Source organism: Adiantum capillus-veneris, chromosome 20, assembly GCF_014529385.1.
Source record: "Adiantum capillus-veneris isolate H3 chromosome 20, ASM1452938v2, whole genome shotgun sequence".
In the NCBI taxonomy this organism is placed as follows: domain Eukaryota; kingdom Viridiplantae; phylum Streptophyta; class Polypodiopsida; order Polypodiales; family Pteridaceae; genus Adiantum; species Adiantum capillus-veneris.
This window is the reverse complement of record NC_140950.1, coordinates 140,477,995-140,502,843: the sequence shown is the minus strand read 5'-3', so window position 1 is coordinate 140,502,843 and position 24,849 is coordinate 140,477,995. Positions and strand designations below refer to the sequence as shown.

The 24,849-nt window shown below is 45.0% G+C and overlaps 1 protein-coding gene across 1 annotated transcript in view; it reads right to left on the bottom strand.

The window, feature by feature from the left end:
- Positions 1 to 4,621: 4,621 nt before the first annotated feature.
- LOC147433314 (heat-inducible transcription repressor (DUF639)) overlaps positions 4,622 to 24,849 on the bottom strand; it is an 83,367-nt gene continuing 63,139 nt past the window's right edge. Inside the window, exon 9 of the mRNA XM_086492914.1 lies at positions 4,622 to 5,406. Coding sequence (XP_086349040.1) covers positions 5,179 to 5,406 — 228 coding nt within the window. The 3' untranslated portion in view covers positions 4,622 to 5,178. The remainder of the gene's footprint in view (positions 5,407 to 24,849) is intronic.

Genomic DNA, 24,849 nt, shown 5'->3' with positions numbered 1-24,849 from the left:
AATCTGAATTTTCTGCACCTTTCCAAACAATTTCTCAGATAATCTAGATGTTCTGACTTCTTTCCAAACGCACTAAAATCATCCAAAAACACCATGACAATGGAAATTAGAAATGGTTCGAACATTGTTGCTACAATTTTCGAGAAAGATGAAGGTCCATTCTTCAAACCAAAGCTCATTACAGTGTACAAAAATGCTCCTTATCTGTATTAAAGGTAGTCTTGTACACATCTTCAAGTGCCATTCTGATCTAATTATGTCATGAGAATCCATCCAAGAAGCTATACATTTCATCACGAGCTACTAAATCCGAGAATGTACCAGTAAATGGTAATGGAGAAGGATATGATATAGTAGCTGCATTCAAATTCCTATAATCTACATAGACTCTCAATTTACAATTCTTCTCAGGAAATATGACAATGGGTGATAACCATGTTGCTTCATGAATAGGTTTTATGAACCCCACCAGCAACAATTTGTCAAGTTCCTCCTTCACCTACTTTGCATAGTTTGGATTTATCTTATATCTCCGTTGTATAACAGGAACTCCATCCTTTTTTAGATTAATCTTATGCTGAGATCTATAACTTTCATGTATGAAGAATTGCAAGAAAAAACATCCTTAAACTATATCAGTAACTACTTCAGAGCATTCAATAAGTCTGTATCCACACTCTTATCTATTCAAACCAGTTCAAACCGGTTTAGGTTCATCTTTAGTGCAAAGGTTGAGTTCCCAAAATTCTTCTTATTTTTGCTCCTTAATTCTATGCTTTACTGCTATGATAACTTCAACTCCTTCCATTTCCTTCTGTAATCCCAACAGTTTCTTTTCCATCGTTGAAAATTTAGATTTAGTCATTACTACTCATGGTAACACCTGTTTTGATGATAGCTCTGAGTTTCCTAACTGCAATCCCAACATTGTCATCACATCTATATGAACAAACAAAGGTTCTATTGTTGGATTAGCCAACAAAAACTCCTCCTCTTCCAAATCTTCAACTTCAGCTACCAAGTTAATAGCTTGTGGCCATAAATTTCTATGTGGCTACACTTCACTTCTCTTTTCGTTGATAATTTAATTTTCTTTTTCCCTTGCTAAATTTTGACCTCATTGGATCCCCAATTTTGCTTCAATTTAGCTGTTCAGGAACAAGGGTCTTCCCAACATCATATTTTACAAGTTATTTTTAAAATCATTTTCAACACCACCAAATTAACTCTGAAAGTTAAACCTGATACTACAATCTTTTGATCCTTCAAAATGCCCATAGGTTGAAGCCTCCTTTGATCAGTCAACTTCACCTGAAATGGGGTAGGTGTCAACTTAGGAGCTCCCAGCTTGTACTATACAGATGCTGGTATAATATTAACTCCTAATCCCCCATCAAGAAGTACTTCCTCAAATATTGTTTTGAAAATTTTACCCTAATGGTTGGTACCTTAAAATCCACTTCATTTGGTGAAATCTCCTTAGCTGCAATAGATGTTATATCTAATTTATTATTGCCTTTTGTCTTGGTCTCCTTGAACTTCTTAGAAATATGTTCTTTGAAATTGGGCACCACCTGTAATAGCTTATTTAGTGGAATCTGCACATAAATCTACATCAAATCTTCAAAAGAACATATTTTTGGAATTGCCCTCTGATATTGGTTTTGTTGATTCTAAATGCCAGCCTTCTTTTTCCACATGCTCTGATTCTTCCAAAAATGGACATAACTCTTGCAGTTTGTTAGTCACTTTGTTCTTGAACTCCTCTTGATCTTTCTATTGGGTAAGACCTTTCTTCTTAGCCCTTCCCACATCCATGACAAGAATTGTATTATGTTGATCTGCAATTAGAACACTCACATTCCACACCTGTAACTATTTCTCATTGTAAGGATTTTCCTTCTTTTGACATCTTTGTAATTCCTATCCTGTATTTCTCTCACGTAAGTGATCCATATCTATTAACACTACATTATTTTGAATGAATTCTTGAGAAGAAGATTCAGGATTCCCTTTTGGATTCTTGACTGGCCCACCCCCACCATGTCTGGTCACACACATTCCTCTTTCTTCCCTGTGTTTACATCACGGCTCACAATCAAGGCCCCACCTTCGTTGATGGAACTATTGTACTATCATCTTCTTCTTCTTCAAAGTCTCTTCATAGTCTGAATCTGATGAAATTCCTTTAGCCTCTTTACTCCACTAGCACTTGATTCCCTTCGGTTCATCCTTGTGAGACATGCATACACCAATTTATCACACACATCACAAAATAACTATCCAACTTTAAGATTTGAACATGTAGGATCGTCATGTGTATCTTAGCACAAACGCCACACATATACCACTGCAATTACCCTTCATGCAATCAAATACACAAATTGAATAGTGAATTATTCACTTCACACATTGCAATACACAACACCTCTCTCTCATTTTGAATAGCGAACACACTCACGTACTCTCAAAACACAGAGAAACACATTGCAAAGGTGGCACAAGACATTTGCGTTACATTCAAGGATTCATCTACATCTATTATATCCGCAATTCAAGAGAGCACCTCCTTTTATAGAATCTAAAAATTGAGTGGCCTTTTCACATCTCCCAAGGCCTATTAAGGTCTACATTAACTATGTAGCTGCTTAAGGTCTACAATATCTATACCTTAGACATTAACTGCTTGTTGATAAGAATGATAGAATGGGTTAGTATATGTTAAAAGGGCGGCCAGGCATGCCCGGCCCCGGCACATTGGCCCCCAACACACATGGCAATTGCTATGAAAATTGTAAGGACTTCGAGTTCTTTGAAATGTCTATTTACAAAAACTTAGATGAATAAAGGGACGACATATCTTGGAAGAAAAAGCCAATAGAAGTGTCAAGTGAGTAACTGAACCATGGCATTAATAAGTATTGAATGGCATAGTTGCAAACAAAGGCTGGATTCTCGACTTCAACTTCCTACACAGCTTTATACCAGCTTTTTTATCAATTCAATGTGAGGATGTGTTGTTGCATTTATGATTACAGCAAAATGCATACATGAATTACATTGTGACAATGGTGGAGGTCATCTAGTGTACCAATAGACCTTTGTAGAGCCTTGCACAAACACCACAGCAAGATGAAGTCACAAAATAGCAGGATGAAGTAACACATTTTTTGATTGATGGTTTATGCCACATGCATAACACTTCTTAAGTGTGCAAAAGTGACTGAATTTTATAAATATCGGGAAAAGCCTCTCGAAAAAATTGTTGGGGTTTAACTTGAACTTCAGTCATGCATGTAAAACCTCTTTCTTGGTTGATAGGATCATCACAAATAATGTCATTTAAAAAATATATCTAGCTCTTAAGGTCCACGATTGCTTCACCAAAAGACTTAGCACATAGACGAAAAAGGATATTTCAGCCCTTAGGAAACCTTGTGATGGGCAACAAGCTACAACTATGCTTGTTAGGAAGTATTTTCAGAAATAAGATACAACAAAACAAAATTCTCCCATGATTGATGACCTACACTAGCTTCTATCCATTTAGGCGATTCTCACACTTGGAGGGTCTTTAAATGTCATCACAAGACCATTACCCATACGGATGTGTTGTCCATATATGGATCGCTTCTTGTAAGGCGACTTCAATGCAAATGGCAAGATCTGTTTAGGGAAGTTCTTTGGTGGAAGCATGTCCTAATTCATTCACTAAGTAAGATTGATGACATATTATCGAGATTGGGAATCATACGACAAATAACATCTAATTGGCTTAATATCACTTGACTAGTTACATAACGTCCACTCCAAAAAGCCATAAAGCTTTGCCCTGCTATGGGTAAACAAGTTGCCATCTTATACACTGCTTATGAGAAGTTCTTCAATCTCTCTCATGCAACTTCCCAGGAAGTTCTTCATTCTCATTCTCATGTAGCTTCCCACTAAGAAAGAATTTGAGATAAGGCATAGGAAGCTGGCATAGAGATGACTAATAAATACATCATTTATTGTCAATCCTACACATATTGATACTGAGCCGTAAAGCCGCAAGGATGTTCAAGACCAATTGTTACTTGTAGTGCGTTGTAAGTACCAAAAGATCATGTTTTACTTCACTTTTGGCAAGCTCATGTACCTCATGCTCATCAGAATAACTACCAAGCCACATCTTGAAGCATCTTCTGTGCATTCACTGTTTCTTAATGCTTGACTCATAATTTTCGCTAATGATGACAAATGACCTTTCAGTCACAAACTTTCTCAACTTGGCAACCTTCTCTCTTACTCTCAATACTAACTTACTTTTCCTTGCTGCCTTCGTATTTTGAGCTGTATAGTTGTAGTTACCTCTGTAATGTTCGCTTTCAGTTAAATGCCTGCACCAATGTTGGCAGAAAATCCATCTCATGGTATTCCAAGCATCTGCTGACACGTTTTCAAGAACCACATGTTCATAAAACAGTTTAACAAGATGCTGATCAGCCTGTCACACTTTGCCACCTACTTTTCCCTTTTTTAGGAACGTAAGGTGTACTTTACGGCACTGACTCACAGTCAAGGATTGTATATAGTTGACACGGATTTTGTTAACCTCAAGGGTCATTGAATAAGATATGGCTTAGAGAGCATGTGTCAGGCTTCATATAAATTTGCAATTGATAGTAACATTGAGTAAAAAGTGATGGCCATACCATAAATATATGAAGTGTTGCAGGTTGCCCTTGAAAAAACTCAGGCGCCTCTTGTCAATTTCAAGCAAGGCCACCCAGAAAAGAGAGAAAGGTGAGGGGGGGATGATGATGATCATCAAACAGCAAGTTCAGGACAACATCATGATCTGAATAAGAAGCTTTATACAATCTAGTGATAATCGAAGTATTGACATGCACAAAACTTGATAATGATGGGGTCTTTGACTTCTGACAGAACCATAAGATGATATTGGAATGAGCCTCTGGCATTCACATGACTTGGAAGCCAGGGCTCTATCTTTTACAGAAAAACTACAACAAGCAGGCTATATGAACACGTCGGAAAATTCACAGAATTGGAAAGCCCAACACGCACCAACTGTTGCACCTGGTCATGAGAATGAACATCTCTATGCATACTCACAGAACAGCACTCTGAGCACCTTCCAACAGTTCATTGGTGTACCCGTTGAGATGTGCGGTTTTAAATCTTCTTTTTGTCTTCCTCCACTTTAAGCAAGCGAACCGGAACAACTGGAACGCTATACCACCACTCTCGGACCCTTCTGAAAATACGTTCAGTACTCTCCTGGCGAAACCGTGTCTGTCGTGTGAAAGCCTCCCAAAAAAGTAATATCACCATCAATTTCCAGGGAAGGATGGCAAGACAGAAGGCAAAAATGACCAGTACAACGACCACTCGATCCGTCGCCTGCAATGTTCAAATATAAAAAGCTTAACAAGACGAGGTTTTGAAGTGCAAATCAACCTCTAACCTAAGAGCAGAGAAACCCTCTTTAAATTCTAATTCAGTAGAGCTGGTAAACGATTTTAACACCGAGATTCAATTACCTTCCTTCCGACAAGCGACTCTATATGAACATTGCCTGCTGGCTTCAAAGAAAAAAACAGTCCCATCTTATTCAAAGCCAAAAGTGCAGCTATGATTCATTAATGTTCAAGCCTTTTTGTGTGTCTGTGTGCATGTTTTTTGCTCTCTTTTTTTTTGGCACGCGGGCGGGGGGGGGGGGGGGGGGGGGGGGGGGGGGGGGGGGGGGGGGGGGGGGGGGGGGGGGACCACACGTTGGTGATGGTGTTTTCTTTTTCGATTATTTTCTGTGTCCGGGTTTGAGAAGTTCGACCAAACGACCTTCACTTCTTGTTTGAACACCTCTTGCCAGGGCAAAAGCTCCTTTTCCACCTCTAGGTAAATCTTTGAGGTAAAACACAATCATCTTTGCTACACCCCCTTAATGAAGAGAAGCCATGTTGAGAAACTGTGCTTAAAATCCAGAAATACACGCTAGAGGTTGGCCTGCATCAGAGTCACAGGGGGATGTGGCCTAGGTACAAGGGGATGCCGTACCAACGGTCGAGGATGGACAGAACATCCTTGCAGTTTGATGGACACAAGGGGCCGTCCCGGGGCCTGTGAGTGCACGTGAGTGTGGATGCATGAGAAAGCGTGAGAGTCTGAGAGAGAAAACGCTGGGGAGAGAGAGAGAGAGAGAGAGAGAGAGAGAGAGAGAGAGAGAGAGAGAGCTTTGCAATACTCAAAACCACACTAATGACCCCGCACACAAACACGCCCCCAACCCCCCCCCCCCCCCCCCCCCCCCCCCCGGGTCAAGTGCAACGGAATTGAAATGGTGAAGATCTAGGTTTTACGCTTCCACAAATCCTTTTCTTTCTTTCCTTGCATTAGTGATTCCTTTTAGCTTCAATGATGGTTCCTTCTACTTTCCCTTGAAGAGAGGGAATGCGAGAGTGCGGTAGAGATGTGTAGAGGGAGAGAGAGAAAGAGAGAGAGGAGGAGAATGACACCCAATGGGGTCCCAACTAACCCTCTCAAGATGTTAGTCTTCTCTCTCCCTCTCTATCACCTACAATATCATTCTCTTCTCTCTCTAGTCTTTGCACATCTCTCATTAAATAAAAGAAACCTTGAGTACGCATTGGGCACTCATCCTAAGTATTCACCATCAATCACTTCCACTACATTCTACACATCACACCCAAACTTTGACAAGGAGGTCAAAAACTCCACCAAAGAATCTCCAATATCAAACTCTAGATCTCCAAAGCCGCACGGCGCATCCAAGTAGAATAATAATCAGATTCATCACCACCATATATTTACTCTACATCAAACTCCGGGAGAGAGAGAGGGCCTCAAGCCATCCCTCGCATTGATCGACAGGGCTACGTCATTCTTCAACCAAGTCGAAGAGAAGGCTCAACCCTGCGCACAAAGGCGAACCCATAGCGCAATCGCTATGTTTTTGCAATCATGATGTGGAGTACACAAAGGCAGTAAACAAGGTGTAGGAGAGCAGGCATGCCATTCTTGAATTCAGGAATAAGGAAGTTTGGCTTCAGCTACTCCAACAATCACGTCTTTCAAAGACACCAAGTTTTGAATCGCACAACTTTTCAAAGACACCAAGATTCCAACCGATAAACGCCAACAAATGGGTCCAAATCATGTATAGGGAGCTTCTTTTGCCCCTCTCTGCCGCTCAAAAGCCTCTCTCAGGCTGAAGCAAGCTGCAGCAACCTTCCACAGGACTAGAGACCTAGGCCCAAGGCCATCGTAGCTGCTGTCACGTAAGCCTTGCCCATCTTCTTGGTGGAAAAACTGCATCTACCGTCCTCCTCAGGCTTGCCTTTGCCTCTGTCCTTTACTGTGTTCTTGGATTTGCCTTTCGCTTCACAATCCATAGACATACGGAGCCACTTCTCCCTTGAGGACTTCAAGAGTGCCAAGGCCGCTAACTGAGAACTGGTCAATGTCCTATCCATAGCCAATAGTTGGTGTCAGATCACCTTTGCTTCGTGAGACCGACTCGGGAACACCTTTTGCCACTGCCCTTTGGGCCTCTCATGCCATGCATTATTGCATACCAAGGTGCAGCAAATGGAGAACGCCCCGCTGCCTCCAACGTTTCAAAATGCTCTCAAAATAGTTCCCCAAGAGCATTCCTTCGCATGGCGTTTCAAACCGCAAATGGAAACTGCAGCCTTAAGGTCTCCTTTGCCTTTGTTTGCATCCCCCGCTGGTGTCACCTTTGCAGCGTTTCAAAACGCTAGGAAAAACTACCTCAACATGCTATCCAACTTGGCCTTGCAGGTCGCGTCTTAAAATGTTGTCAAGGCATCTCTTGTGTAGGCGTCAAAAAAACGCAGCCGGAAAGTGCCCATTGGCCGCCGTCAACAGTTGGTCGCTACACTACCACGCCGATAGCATTTCGAAATGCTTGGCTAGAAGGCTTTTCCCTTGCTTGCGTTTCACAACACCCAACCGGCAAGGAACTTGTAAAGGCATTTCAAAACGCATTTGAAGGCTCACCTTCCCTCGTCGGATAGCACCACTGTCATGCTGCGTTTCACAATGCAAGCAGAAGCGCTCTCGAGCCTTAGGTGCCTTGGCGTTTTAAAATGCTGCAACAGATCCCACACCACCAAAAATGTCTAGAGGCCAAAAATGCCGGTTGTCTTTTCCTCCTCAATGCGTGCTCTTCTCCCACAAGGCTTTGATACCATGTCAAAGTCGACGATGAGGAAGCGTAGAGCAATGGGGCGAATACATGAGACAAATGAAATGAAATGTTATATTAGCGCTTCGAAAGGCCAAAATGACCTATGAGACCAAAAAGTTACAATTGGTGGAGAGAGAGAGAGAGAGAGAGAGAGAGAGAGAGAGAGAGAGAGAGAGAGAGAGAGAGAGAGAGAGAGAGAGAGAGAGAGAGAGAGAGTGTTGAACCAACCAACTAAGGCAGTAAATTAGTGATTAAATTGGGGCTAGGTGTGCTTATATACTCCCCTCAACAAATTGCCCTACCCAAGACTTTGACAAATAAGTAAAGTAAATAGCTAATGCCAAAATAAATATTGGGATCACATTGTGTAAGGTGCAGCGGAAGTGAATGTTGAACTTTGCTCAAGATGAGTGCTCTGAACTATGCTCAAGGGTTCCTTTTACTTACGGAAGGGAGAGCCTTCTGTTCCTTTAGTGAGAGAGAGCAATGATCACAAACAAAGTGAATGACACTGTGAATGAAGGTGCTGAGAGAGAGAGAGAGAGAGAGGAATACGAAACTAGATGGTTCTTAAACCCTCCTCCAAGGGCCCCCCTCTCTATGGCGAGAGAGGTCTATGCTATTGATTGCACAAATCTGGTACAATGGTCTAGATGCAATGGACTTGCCAGCGATGTCGACGACAATGATGACGACGAGGACGGGCTGAAATCTGCAAAACACTAGGGTTGAAATCTACAAATCTGCTAATTGCTGAATTCTGACACTGTGTCGGCGAGGACGGCGATGGCGACGACGATGCGCTGAAAACGCAGATACTGAAATCTGCGGACAGTGGGCTGAATCTGAAAACGCTGGTTGATCCGACGGTGAGGCGAGGATCTGTTGCGGGTAGGTGAGATCTGTGAGGCTAGGGGCTGATCTTGCGGTGCTGAAAACTGAAAACGCTGATGCCAGGGGCTGATCTAACGCCGGAAATCTGCAAAACGCTAATGCAATCTGCAATTTGCCAAAACGCAAGGCTGAATCTGCAATCTGCTGAGGCTAATTTGGAAAACGCTGGCTATCTAGGAAGTCCAAAACGCCAGGCTGTCTTATGGCTGAAATTGTTGAGTCTCCTCCCGGCCTTGCTGAGAAGGTGCACTGTAAGTTGTGGTAACTTGTGGACTTATGTTGCCTCTTCTGCCAGAGTGTGCTAGCGCTAGGTTTCTTTTACAGATACTTAGCAAAATTGCCCTACCCAGTTTCCCAACAAAATCACTTATTAAATAAGTGAAAAATTGATAAAATAGAAAAAATGGATTCTGTGCACTGTAAAATGCTCATGATGGGTACTGACTGTCAGGCTGATGATCATGCTGTGTGCAACCAAAGGATATGCAACTACTGTAAGTGCCTGGACATGCACGGCCTGCGCACAGGCTCACAAAGGTGCCAGAACACTTCCTAGGCTGACCTGAACCCTACACCTAAAGTAGCTTGTACACATGCACATAGGGTTAGATGTGCACGTGGCACATTGGGCTATTCACTTGAGATGCTATCACTTTAACAGATAGTACATGTGGCGCGAGCCAAAGGCAACTGGGCGGTATATCGCGGAGGGAAGGCATTCATACAAGAGTTTTGCTCACCAAGCTTTTTACAACACCGTCGGACACCACCCCTTAGCTTCTTTTTTCTTTCCCCCCCTTTTTTTCCTTGTCTTATTTTGTAATCCTAAGGTTGTCCCCAACAATCACTAGGTATCGCCCAATCATGCCAACCTTCGGGTCGTTGCCTCAATGTAGCAACCAATTCTCTCCCATGGTGAGAGAAGCAACTCTTTTGTATGCATGTTTTTGGTCCCATGGGTCATATGTGACCTCCCGTCAACGATAAATTCATCCATCCACCCATCTCTCTCTCTCTCTCTCTCTCTCTCTCTCTCTCTCTCTCTCTCTCTCTCTCTCTCACATCAACTATGCACAATATGTTGTAAGGTGCATGCCGAAGTGAATGTTGAACTTTGCTCAAGATGAGTGCTCCAAACTGTGCTCAAGGGTTCCTTTTACTTACGGAAGGGAGAGCCTTCCGTTCCTTTAGTGAGAGAGTGCAATAGACACAAACAAAGTGATGAACACTGTGAATGAAGGTGCTGAGACTGAGAGATAGAGAGAAGAATACGACACCAGAATGTTGTCAAACCCTCCTCCGAAGGCCCCACTCTCTATGGCAAGAGCGGTCTACTATTGATTGCACAAATCTCTACAATGCTTGGACTTGCCGACGATGTTGACGACGACGAGACGAGCTGAAAACTGAAATGCTAATGGCTAAAATCTGCAAGTCTTTATCTGCTGAATTCTGACTCTATGTTGGTGATGACGACGATGGCGACGATGCGACGACGGCGCGCTGAAAACGCAGATGCTAAAATTTGCTTTTTCCGGGCTGAAACTGTAAACTTCGCGGGATCTGATCGTGCGGTGAGGATCTGCTGCGGAAAGGTGAGATCTGCGAGGTTTGGGACTTCTTCTGCAGGTTCTAACTGCTGAAAACTGAAAACGCTGAGTCTAGGGCTGATTCCGTCGCGAAGATCTGCAAAAACGCTGAGGTTGATCTGCAAACCAAAAACGCTAGAGGCTGAAATCTGTCTTGTGGAGGAAACTGCTAACGCTAGGGCTGATCTGCTGTCGCTGGGGGATCTGCTATCGCTAGGGCTGATCTGCTGTGTCTTGTGGTCGCCGAGGCTGCTCTGCAATGCAAAAACGCCAAGGCTAATTTGGAAATGAAAACGCCAGGCTCTGCTGTTGGGCAAAAACGCTAGGTTGGTCTTGGGGGGTCCTGCTGAGAAGGTGCCTGTTGAACCGGAGCTCCTGCTGCCTCTTCTGCTAGAAAGTGCTAGCGCTAGGTTTCTATATATACAAACTTAGCAAAGTCACTTATAAATAATAAGTGAAAAATGTCAAAAATAGGGAAAATAGATCTATGCATTGTAAAAATGCTACAGATGGGTTCTGACTGTCATCTGATGATCATGCTGTGTGCGACCAGAGGATATGCAGCTAATCTAAGTGTCTGGACCTGCACGGTCTGCGAACAGACTCACAAAAGTGCCAGATCACTTCCTATTCTAGACTGACTTGACTGAACTGAACCCTGGTTATGTTGTAGCTTGTCTACGGACACATAGGCTTAAATGTGTCACGTGACATCGCCACCTTTTCAAAGTGAGGTACTGGTACCGAACTATATGGCGTCGAGGGAGATCGCCAAGAACATCCGGAATCCTCGAAAGGACTCTTCGTCGGCCCACTCTGATGTGTGGGTCGTGCGATACTTGAACTTCATAAAGGTCTGCAATGCTTGCTTCTTTGGGCCGCGTAGAAAGCGACACAAAGTCTTTTGAGTCTCCTTCAATGCTTCAGCTTTGTCTATGGACGTAGGTCCGTCTTCTTCAAGAATTTCCGAGGCTAAAAATTCCTGAAACCACTTACAACACAAAAACATGAACATACCCATTCCATGTAAAGTGACTGGAAAAATACTATTCCTTGGAAAAAATTGTGTATGCAATGCAGATCAACAAAGTGACGGAGTGTCAAACCGTTCATGAAACACACACAAACAATGGGGTCGAATCGTGACTTTATGATCTAAATCAATCTACTGTGACAAAACACAATGGAAATGCCGATGCTTGATGCTCAATCCTTCTTGTGCTCTTTCGGATACTGTGTCGTGCCAAGGAAGAGACATGGAATGTGACTTCCTTGAATGCATACTTTTCAGCTTTTCATGAGAAATCCGCATACATCCGTGCTCAATCATGAGTGAATCATGCTCAACGAACAATATGTCATGCCTATGAACAAGGATCACATAAAGCCACTGACTAAAATACAGGAAACGATCACGAATGAAACACTCGAACAAGGCGTGCTAACTAATCCCTCGAACACATAATACTTCTTGCGAGGGTTCTTTGGACCTAGGCTCGAGAGCCAAGATCGGTTCTTCCTCAGGGGGTTCTTTGGACCTAGGCTCGAGAGCCAAGATCGGTTCTTCGTGATTGATCGAATCTGCAATGAGGTTAGCTTCACTAGACAAAGTAGCAACTAAACCATCATCTTTGTGACCAATCACATCTTTTTCCTGTAAATCATCATGCTTATGAGTAATCACATCTTGATCATGCAATTCATCATGCTTGTCATTATCAACCAAATCATGTGTCATTGCTTTAAAGAAGACGAGACTGAGAGAATCTCCTTTTCCTGATCCTTTTCAAACTGCGCCTGCACTTGAGAAAAGAGTCACAACATCTCTTTCACGTGTCAGTTGTTCATTGCTTGTCTTTCTTTGTTCTCGCAATCAAATTTTGTTCTCTTGCTTTGGCTTCCAAGCGTGCTTGCTCGTACTCACACTCTATGGCTGCCATTCCTTCTTCGTATTCACGATCTATGGCTGCCCTTTTTTCTGCGCATTCACGATCTATGGCTGCCATTCTTTCTGTTTTTCTTACTTTGCGTTCTAACTCCCTGTCCATCATCATCTTGTCGAAAGCCTCCATAGGAGTTAGTGCAATTCTTGGCGTAGATGGAAATGGGGAGGGTCGGAAAAACCTCCTGGTGGGGAAAACTCTTCTTCGCCACTCCCATGCTCACCACCTCCATGAGAAGTATCCATTCCGCTTCGGGAATGACCATCAACTGAAGTCTTGGGTTCTTAAGTTCACAAGGAACTTGGGTTCTTGTGGGTCTTGGTTCTTGGGTTCTTGAGGTTCTTGAGGGTCTTGAGGTTCTTTAGCTTGCAATCTGTGTTAGAGAAGGATCTTCTCTTCACCCGAGTTCTCCTCCTTTCCGCGGGTGCACCCCTTGGCGGCCTTGCGCTCACACCAAGGTTGCTTTTTCCCACCTCACGTCGATTGGCCGGCCGTTAAGTGCACGGTCCACTCTCAACGAGTGAAAAGAGAAACAAGGGGAGGCTGGACAAGCCCTTCTTTCTTGGGTTTCCTGTCACTCTTCAAAAATGCGATTAGGAATCGACACGCCCAAGAGGACTTGAGTTATGTGCGACCTCAACTAGCAAAAAAAAATGTGCTTCTTTCCTTGAGTGATACAGAACACTGTCAAAGCTCTGATACCAATGTAAGGTGCAGTGGAAGTGAATGTTGAACTTTGCTCAAGATGAGTGCTCCGAATTGTGCTCAAGGGTTCCTTTTACTTACGGAAGGGAGAGCCTTCCGTTCCTTTAGTGAGAGAGTGCAATGGACACAAACAAAGTGATGAACACTGTGAATGAAGGTGCTGAGACCGAGAGATAGAGAGAGAAGAATACGACACCAGAATGTTGTCAGACCCTCCTCCGAAGGCCCCACTCTCTATGGCGAGAGCGGTCTACTATTGATTGCACAAATCTCTACAATGCTTGGACTTGCCGATGATGTCAACGACGATGAGGACGATGACGACGAGACGAGCTGAAAACTGAAAATGCTAATGGTTGAAATCTGCAAGTCTTTATCTGCTGAATTCTGACTCTATGTTGGTGACGATGTCGATGGCGACAATGCGACGACGACGCGCTGAAAACGCAGATGCTGAAATCTGCGTATTCCGGGCTGAAACTGTAAACTTCGCGGGATCTGACCGTGCAACGAGGATCTGCTGCGGGAAGGTGAGATCTACGAGGTTTGGGACTTCTTCTTCGGGTTCTAACTGCTGAAAACTGAAATTAAAACGCTGAGGTTGATCTGTAAACCAAAAACGCTAGGGGCTGAAATCTGTCTTGTGGAGGAAACTACTAACGCTAGGGCTGATCTGATGTCGCTAGGGGATCTGCTATCGCTAGGGCTGATCTGATGTCGCTAGGGGATCTGCTATCGCTAGGGCTGATCTACTGTGTCTTGTGGTCGCCGAGGCTGCTCTGCAATGCAAAAACGCCAAGGCTGATCTGGAAATGAAAACGCTAGGCTCTGCTGTTGGGCAAAAACGCTAGGTTGGTCTTGGGGGGTCCTGCTGAGAAGGTGCCTGTTGAACTGGAGCTCCTGCTGCCTCTTCTGCCAGAAAGTGCTAGCGCTAGGTTTCTATATATACAAACTTAGCAAAATTGCCCTACCTAGTTTCCAACAAAAGTCACTTAAAAATAATAAGTGAAAAATGTGAAAATTAGGGAAAATAGGTCTATGCACTGTAAAAATGCTACTGATGGGTTCTGATTGTAATCTGATGATCATGTTGTGTGCAACCAAAGGATATGCATCTAATCTAAGTGTCTGGACATGCACGGTCTGCGAATCACAAAAGTGCCAGATCACTTCCTATTCTAGACTGACTTGATTGAATTGAACCCTGGTCATGCTGTAGCTTGTCCACGGACACATAGGGTTGGATGTGTCACGTGACATGCTCACTGCAAGTTCGAGAATCCAAGTATCACACACTACTAGAGCGCCAGCTTTTGCTCACATCTCAACTTGCTTCCCTCACATTTCTCCATTGCGATTCTCATCACGACAATTCTGGAACATCAAGAATCACTTGTCAACCCCATACCTCCGAGGATGATCAGAAATCTCTCTCTCTCTCTCTCTCTCTCTCTCTCTCTCTCTCTCTCTCTCTCTCTCTCTCAAGGTTGTATTCTGTGTACATAAGAGACCTCGGAAGATGCTCAATTGCCTATCAACCAGAGGAAGTACAAAAAAGGAGTGACAATGTGTAGGCTATGTAAACATCAAGGTGGTTTGTACGATGAACTACTGGAGGGGTGCATAATGCCATGTAATGTGACCCTCATCTCGATGGAAAAGAACTAACGACCGTGCCCGAGTGTGAAGAAAGACGCATCAACACTGCTCTGTTGCCTTGGAGTAGCGGGCAAAAGAATCCTACTGACTGCGAAGAGTATGCAGTAGCTCTGTCTAGATGGTTGTCAAAATGGTGGACGTAGGGGAGGACTAGGAGTCCAGATGTGGGCACATCGAGCATTTCACATGATCCAAAGCGTGATGTACATATCGTGGTGAAAACTATGTCTCGGTGGCATAAATCCAACTGGTGGATGCATCTGGGATCATCTGTAGAGTGCCCGGTGTCACGTAGCTTGTAACGGCTGCGTCTAGGTTGACCGCCTTCCGGCCGTAGAGCAAGGAAAGAGTCCGAGAATGAGGGGCAAGCCTCATTCTTCTCATGGTTGGGTGGTGAACATTGAGACCAGACCCTGTCAAGCCCGTAGCGGCATTATGGTGGTGAACATTGAGACCAGACCCTGTCAGGCCCGTAGCGGCATTATGCTAGCATAATATTGGTATCAGAGCTCTTCTCGATTTTGGGAGTGGCCGAACGCGTGAAGCAAGCCCGGTAGGGCTTAGTCCATTTTATTATTTTGAAGGGTGTGGATAAATGTGGTCGAAGGTACAGAAAGAAGATCAAGCGAATCTTTGGTTCAATGAGGAAGACAAAGGAGAGCTACATAGAGGGGCGCGATAGCTACAGGCGCAGATTGCTCTCTTTTTCATACCCACCCTCTTCCTCCCACGCCAAGTTCTCACTCTCGCTATCTTTCTCTCACTTCTCTCTCACTTGCTCTGCCATTAAGTACCCCATCAACACCTTCAGACTCGTAAATCTCTAATCGCTCCAACTGTATTTATTGACAGTACATTAGATTTGATGCTCCTCAGTACCACATAGGCCTGCAACATGCTGCAGCAATGAGACACCACGAACACCTTATCGACCTGCGCGTGGTCCCTTCCACTTTAAGGACGACAGACCACAGGTCCTCATTGGCACTACTCGCCCATCAACCGCCTTGTGGGTGCTGCTCGTCACTCCCAGCTAGGGCCGCAATCGCCGCCTGTTGCAGCGCCGTTGATCCTACAAGCCTTCTCCATTGGTGCTGCCCCACCACAGGCTCACGTTGTCACGTGACACATCCAACCCTATGTCTCTGTGGACAAAGCTATAGCACAACAAGGGTTCACTCAGTCCAGTCAGTCTAGATTAGCAAGTGTTCTGGCACTTTTGTGAGTCTGTTCGCAGACCGTGCATGTCCAGACACTTAGTGTAGATGCATATCCTCTGGTTGCACACAACATGATCATAAGCATTCCCATCAGAATCCATCAAAATCCTTCAGGGGATTTTTTCAGTGCATTAAACCTATTTTCCCTATTTTTGACATTTTTCACTTATTTATTAAGTGACTTTTGTTGGGAACTAGGTAGGGCAATTTTGCTAAGATAATATATAAGCAAACCAGAGTTAGCACTTTCTGGCAAAAGAGGCAGCAGGAGCACCTTGCTCAACAGGCAACTTCTCAGCAAGACCAACCCCGCGACGACTCTGGCGTTTTCAGCATTGCACAAGGCCTAACGTTTTTGCACCAAGATCAGCCAGCGTTTTCTGCACTTACAGATTCCCGGCAACAGTAGAACAACAGATCAGCCTAGCGTTTTGCATTTGCAGGACAATCGGTGTCAACAGACTCCAATTCAGCCCTAGCGTTTTTGGTTTGCAGAACAACCTCAACGTTTTTGCAGATCTTCGCAACAGAATCAGCCCTAGGACCAGCGTTTTCAGTTTTCAGCCCTTAGACATCGCAGATCTCACCTTCCCGCAACAGTTCCTCGCCGCATGGTCAGTTTCCGGAAGGTTTACAATTTCAGCCCGGAAAACACAGATTTCAACATCTGCGTTTTCAGCGCGTCGTCGTTGCATCGTCCTCATCGACGTAGAGTCAGAATTCAGCAGATAAAGATTTGCAGATTTCAGCCCTTAGCGATTTCACTTTTCAGCTCGTCTCGTCGTTGTCCTCATCGTCATCGACATCGTCGGCAAGTCCAAGCATTGTAGAGATTTGTGCAATCATAAGTAGACCGCTCTCGCCATAGAGAGTGGGACCTTAGGAGAAGGGTTTTACAACGTCTCTGATGTCGTATTCTCTTCTCTCTCTATCTCTCAGTCTCATACACTTTCATTCACAGTGTCCATTCACTTTGTTTGTGATCATTGCACTCTCTCATTAAGAACGGAAGGCTCTACCTTCCATAAGAACGAAAAAGAACCTTGAGCACGGTTCGGAGCACTCATCTTGAGCAAAGTTCAAACAATCATTCCGCTGCACCTTACATTGGTATCAGAGCTTTGGCAGTGTTCTCTATCACTCAAGGAAAGAACCACAAGAACCACATGATTTTTTTTTGCTTGTTGAGGTCGCACGAACCCAAGTTCGCTTGGGCATGTCGATTCCTAATCGTGTTTTTGAAGAGTGACAAGACTCCCAGGAAAGAAGGGCTTGTCCAGCCTCCCCTTGTGCCTCTTTTCACTCATTGAGAGCGGACCGTGCACTTAGCGGCCGGCCAATCGACGTGAGGTGGGAAAAAGCAACCTTGGTGTGAGCGCAAGGCCGCCAAGGGGTGCGCCCACGGAAAAGAGCAGAACTCGGATGAAGAGAAGATCCTTCTCGAACACAGATTGCAAGCTAAACAAGAACCTCAAGACCCTCAAAAATCTCAAGAACCCAAGAACCCAAGACCCCTAAGAACGCAAATTCCTTGTGAACTTAAGAACCCAAGACCACAAGAACCCACAAGAACCCACGACTTTAGTGGATGGTCATCACTCGAAGCGGAATGGATACTTCCCTTGGAGGTGATCAGCATGAGAGAGGCGACGAAGAATTTTCCCCATCTACGCCACGGATTGCACCAACTCCTATGAAAGCTTTGGTCAAGTCGATGATGGACATGATGGTACGACAAGGTAGACAACGAGAAGTGTGGCACGAAGAAAGAATGGCAGCCATAGAGAGTGAGTGCGAGCAAGCACGATTGGCGGCCACACAAAGAAACATAGCATTGGATCATGAGTCCACAGAATGACTAGCCGAATTGGCTCGCGAGCGCAAAAAAAGACGGTTAGAGCGTGAAGCGTTGATAGATCAAGGCATGCAAGAGTTTGTCCTACTATTCTCTAATGTGCAAGTGCCGATTGAAGAGAATTAGGAGAAGGAGACTCTCTCAGTCTTTTCTTCTCCCAAGCATGACACATGATTTGCATGATCAAGATGTGATTTCTCACGAGCATGATGATTTGTATGACCACGATGTGATTGTTCACAAGAATGATGTGTTAGTTGATACTTTCTCCAGTGAAGCTAACCTCATTGCATATTCGATCAATCAGGAAGAATCGATCTTGGCTCTCGAGCCTAGGTCCAAAGAACCCCCTCAGGAAGAACCGATCTTGGCTCTAGAGCCTAGGTCCAAAGAACCCTCAAGGGAAGTACTATGTGTTCGCATGATTAGTCAGCACGCATTGTTCGAGTGTTTCATTCATGATTGTTTCTTGTATTTTAGTCAACGTCTTTATGTGATCCCTTTTCCTAGGCATGGCATATTGTACGTTGAGCACGTTTCGCTCATGAATGAGCACGGATGTATGCGGATTGTTCATGAAAAGCTGAAAAGTATGCATTCAAGGAAGTCACATTCCATGTCTCTTCCTTGGCATGACACATTCGTAGAAAGAGCACAAGAAAGTATGAGCACCAAGCATGGGCATTTCCGTTGTGAATTGCCACAGTTGATTGATTTAGATCAGAAGAGAAAGATTCGATCTCATTGTTTGTGTGTGCGTGGTGAACGGTTTGGCACTCCGTCTATTTATTCATCTACATTGCATGCACAATCTTTTAGGAGGCCGAGATTTTTTCCAATCACTTACATGGAATGGGTATGTTAATGTTTTTGTGTTGGAAGTGGTTTTAGGAATTTTCAGCCATGGAGATTCTTGAAGAAGGAAGAAGCATGACTCTAGACGAAGTTGAAGCATGGAAGGAGCCGCAGAAGACTTTGTGTCGCTTTCGGCGCAACCCAAAGAAGCACGCGTTGTAGACCTTTATGAAATTGAACTACCGCACGACCCACACATCAGAGTCGACCGGCGAGGAGTCCCTTCCATGATTCCGGATGCTATTGGCGATCTCCCTCGACGCCATACAGTTCGGTACCAATACCTCACTTTGAAAAAGAGGGGATGTCACGTGACACATCCAACTCTGAGTCCGTGGACAAGCTACAGCACAACAACGGTTCAGTCAGTCCAGTCAGTCCAGATTAGCAAGTGTTATGGCACTTTTGTGAGTCTGTTCGTAGACCGTGCATGTCCAGACACTAAGTGTAGATGCATATCCTCTGGTTGCACACAACATGATCATAAGCATTCCCATCAGAATCCTTCAGGGGATTTTTCCAGTGCATTAAACCTATTTTCCCTATTTTTGACATTTTTCACTTATTTATTAAGTGACTTTTGTTGGGAACTAGGTAGGGCAATTTTGCTAAGGTAATATATAAGCAAACCAGAGTTAACACTTTCTGGCAGAAGAGGCAGCAGGAGCACCTTGCTCAACAGGCAACTTCTCAGTAAGACCAACCCCCGCGATGACTCTAGCGTTTTCAGCATTGCAGAAGGCCTAACGTTTTTGCACCAAGATCAGCCAGCATTTTTGCACTTGCAGATTCCCGGGGACAGAAGAACAGCAGATCAGCCTAGCGTTTTGCATTTGCAGGACAACCGGCGACAACAGACTCCAATTCAGCCCTAGCGTTTTGCAGATCTTCGCAACAAAATCAGCCCTAGGACCAGAGTTTTCAGTTTTCAGCCCTTAGACATCGCACATCCAAGTCCCGAACCTTGCAGATCTCACCTTCCCGTAGCAGTTCCTCGCTGCACGGTCAGTTTCCACAAGATTTACAATTTCAGCCCGGATAACGCAGATTTCAGCATCTGCGTTTTCAGTGCGTCGTCGTTGCATCGCCGTCATCGACATAGAGTCAGAATTCAGCAGATAAAGATTTGCAGATTTCAGCCCTTAGCGATTTCAGTTTTCAGCCCGTCTCGTCGTCGTCGTCGACGTCGTCGGCAAGTCCAAGCATTGTAGAGATTTGTGCAATCATAAGTAGACCGCTCTCGCCATAGAAAGTGGGGCCTTCGGAGGAGGGTTTTACGTCTCTGATGTCGTATTCTCTTCTCTCTCTATCTCTCAGTCTCATACAATTTCATTCACAGTGTCCATTCACTTTGTCTGTGTTCATTGCGCTCTCTCATTAAGAACGGAAGGCTCTACCTTCCAAAAGAACCTTGAGCACAGTTCGGAGCACTCATCTTAAGCAAAGTTCAAACAATCATTCCGCTGCACCTTACACACGTCGTCTACAACTGCACGAGCACCACCTACTACGCCCCCTGCAGAGGCTATCCCAAGTTCGCGTCGCCAACCTGTCCACCTACTACGCCGCCTGCAGCTTCACCCCCGTAGGAACCTGTCGCCACCCCTGCAACGCCAACGACGCCGACGACTCCGCCTGTGTTGCCGGCAGCTCTGCCTGTATCCGTCACCGCCCTGCCATCCCCCAACACTGCTTAGGCAGCGCCGTTATGGCTTTGCAGCGTCGCCTCTTTGACTCTCAACCGCTCGGTGACGCTGTCACTGCTCCTCAAGCTGTTGATGGAACGCTCACAAATGTCACGTGACACATCCCAACCCTATGTGTCCGTGGACAAGCTACACCACAGCAGGGTTCAGTCAGTCAAGTCAAGTCTAGATTAGCAGTGATCTGGCACTTTTGTGAGTCTATTCGTAGACCGTGCATACCCATTCACGTAGCATAGATGTATATCCTCCGGTTGCACACAGCATGATCATCGGAATTCCCATCAGAATCCATTAGCATCAATTAGGGGAGTTTTCCAATGCATTTAGCCTATTTTCCTATTTATTGGTATTTTCACTTATTATTTTTAAGTGACTTTCCAACAAATGTAGGTAGGGCAATTTTGCTAAGTTAATATATAAGTAAACCCAAGTTAGCACTTTTTGGCAGAAGAGGCAGCAGGAGCTTCCCGCTCAACAGGCAACTTCTCAGCAGTACCCCCCACCACCCGCGGCGTTTTTGGATCCCCATCCTCGCCGGGCAAGTTCCCATCCTCGGCATTTTCTCAGCATCAGCCATCGCCATCAAGACCAACCCTTTCTAGCGTTTGTTCCCCCTTCAGGCAGCCCCCAAAGCCCAACGTTTTTGGGATTGCAAAGCATCAGCAGAATCAACGTTTGACATCAGCAATTTCAGCCAAGCTAGCGTTTTTGCTGGCGTTTTTGCATTGCTGCAGCGTTTTGACCTTCAGCCCCAACCTGCCGCAGATACACAGCATTTTCAGCCTTTAGCAAGGTAGCAGATACATCCCAGATTGGTTGCAGAAGTTCCCCCATCTTTAGCCGAAGAAAACGCAGTCAAAACAGTCATTTCAGCCACCGAAACAGTCACGAATTTCAGCGATTAGAAGATCCCAGATTTCAGCCATCAAGTCGTCGTCGTCTTCATCGGCATAGTCCCATTGCATCAGTCCATTGCATTCGCATTGTACACCTTTGTGCAATCAAAGTAGACCACTCTCGCCGACGAGAGTGGGGCCTTCGGAGGAGGGTTTTACAACCTCTCGGTGTCATATCTCTTCTCTCTCCTCTCAGTCTCATTCACTTGCACGCACAATATCCACTCACTTTGTTCGTGATCATAGCACTCTCCATAAGACGGAAGGCTCTCTCCTTTCCTAAGAACTAAAAGGAACCTTGAGCAATAAAGATCACTAATCTTGAGAAAATACAACATCCATTCCGCTGCACCTTACAACAAAATTTTAAAAAAGAGAAGTGGGGTGGAGGTTCACACCTCTCGGCTCTCCCCGCATTAAAACCAGGGCAGGTTAAGCATACATCCCTCTTCCTCTATTCAACTATAACAGATAGCAAAAGAGCTTACAAAGGATTGCATAGAGTACAGAGCTTTAACTTTCAAATTCAAGGCTTGAGAAGTAAGCATGCACGGCTAGAGGGTCACGCACGTGGAGAGATAAAGGTTCAACACATCAGATTCGACTATGGCGATTCGACTACGAGCCACCCGGAGTGGTTGGATACATCAAGCTTCAACAGATTCCACCGTTTTCGAGCTTCATCAGCTGGTGCACGACCGACTCTCGCACAGGATATAGTCACCGCGGGCGGTGACTATTCCACCATTATTGCTCATTTCTTTTAGTGTTTGTGTGCAAGTCCTCGATTGTTTTTGAATTTGATGCATTTAATTGCTAAACCATTAAAAACAAATGTATGCACACCGTAGTGTGTTGCCATCACCTTCTAGCTCTCTAGGGTTTTCGGGCTTGTTGTCGATAGTTACGGGCTTAACCCCAACTGAACTATTTGGCCGTAGACACCAGGTACTCTTCCGCTTTGGAGCACGCTCGCCGGTCACTTGGCCGTAGACCGTGCCTTCGGACCTGGTGTATCCGTAGAGGCCATTGACTCTGTTCACCCACTTTTGGACAATGAGCCAGAATTTACAGAGAATGACATCGCCGAGGGAGACGACGAGAAACCCTTTGAGGATGATGATGAGGACTATGACCTGGCCGATCTTGCCGATATCCTTACGGAGATGGAGCTGTTTAGCGGAATACCCAAATATTTTCATGTCAAGTTCACCACCTTAGAAAAAGTACAGACTGATGTAGTCACGATGTTGCAAGGCATCTCCAAACGTCTAGACGCACTGACCGCCACTTCTGTGGCATCTCCTCTTCCTCGGAGTAGCAGGGCATCCGCAACACGAGTGAGCATAGCCTCACCAATGATTACGGGGGTCCACGGTGATGCACCTACAAGGTCATCCGTAGAGTAGCCTCGGCTCTACTCAAGGATTTCAAACTGCCCAGTTTTGGGTGCGAGGAAAGGGAGAGAAACAAAGATTCTGTGAGCATGTTCCTAGCCAAGAGGTTGGATATACATGCGTTGCAAAAGCAGCCTAGCCGTGTGCAACCCGTAGAGGCTAGTTTCCTATTGACTAGTAAGGTGTACAAGTGGTGGATGAGTTTGATCACTCGTCTTGCCACTCGGGCAGAGTTCGAAACGATGTTTCAAAAAGAGTTCTTGCCACGCAATGAGGAAGAGCGAAACTGGGAGTTATGGCACAAGAGCTCGATGTAGAGCAAGTCCCTAACTCGGTACATTTCAGACTGCAGAGAGATAGTGCTCAAGCTAAAGGAATCGATGCATTCCAAACTCTGCGGGGCTTCAAGACGGGCCTCACAAATGATTACCTTGAGTATGTTGAGCCTCTTCAACCAAAGGACTTATCTGAGGGGATCAAGTACGCACAAATATACGATGACATCAAGCGTTGTGGTGCGCAAGATGGGACAGGTAGGACTGGGGACAAAGAGAAAAAGGGATTAGGGATTAAAAGAAAGGGGTTTCATAGTGAAAGATAGGGGGAGAGGACTAACCAATGCAGTCAGAGTGGTCGTTGGACTAAAAAAACCCGGCCATTTAAAATGAAACAAGAGTCTAAATTGTAGAAAAAAAGAGGGCTATGTTAAAGCACGAAAGGAAAATCGTTGCTTTAGCTGCAATGAAGTAGAGCACACTAAAGCAGAATGCCCAAAGCTCAAAGCTAGCACGAGAGTGGCAATGAGCCTAACAGAGATGGCAATCCTCTACGCATTTGCAGACAATGCAGATGCTTCCTCTGAGTTCCACAGAGTTCAAGGAGGTGACAGTGTGCCACTGTGATGAGCGCCATGTTTGTTCGGTGACATCAGCTATGTGGCAGCCTAGCATAGATCCGCATGACATGGTGCGCTGTATGGCAACATAGGTGGCCGTAGAGTCACTGTTTTCATAAATGATGAAGCTAGCCATAACTTCTTAAACTACTTGTTGGTTAAGAAGATAAGGTTGTCCGAGACAGCGAGCGATCATAAGTACACTATTGGCTTTGCCAATGATTATAATAAGACGGTAAAGAATATCGTAGTCTTGGGGGTTCCATTAGCCATGCAGGACTACAAGGCTACGCCTGACTTTCAAGTCATGCATTTGGCTACGGCAGACTGTTACCATATACATGTGGTAGTGATGTGTGTGAACACACTAGGACTGCCGGGGCATTTTTTCCCTCTTTAGGAGGGTTTTTCCCCCGTGCATTGTATATACGCCCATCACTCTAGGGCTATCTACCTTTCCATTGCACACTAAGTAATACACTCTCTATTGTGTGCCTTGAGCTTCCTTCGTCTTCTCCAAGTTGTGTGTGTTTCTCTGCCACCCTAATTCCAACAATTGGTATCAGAGCAGGTCACGTCCTCCCGGGCTTAGTCGCCAGCTGGTCCAGCACACGCCTGCTCACTTTCTCCGATTTCAGTGAGCTTTGGCGAGCGTTCGCAGGTCGACAAATATTTTGGGTAAGCTCGAATAGCTCGGTCTGCTCAGAATTTTGATTTGGGCTCATTTCGGCCTCCGTTTCCACTACAGGCAGTACTGCACAGGCTATTTCGTCATTTTGTGCAGAATTTCTGTAACAAACTGCTGACGTGTCGACCTACTGAAGAACGGAGCTACCGGCCGAGGGGCCTAAACCCTAAGAAGAACAAGCAACAGAAGAAGTGTCACAGAGTGATGACGTGGTTGCCCGAGTGCAGAAAACCCTAACCCTAATTACTGCCAGAAACCCTAATTCTGGAAACCCTAATTGCTGAAACCCTAATTCTGGAAACCCTAACCCTAAA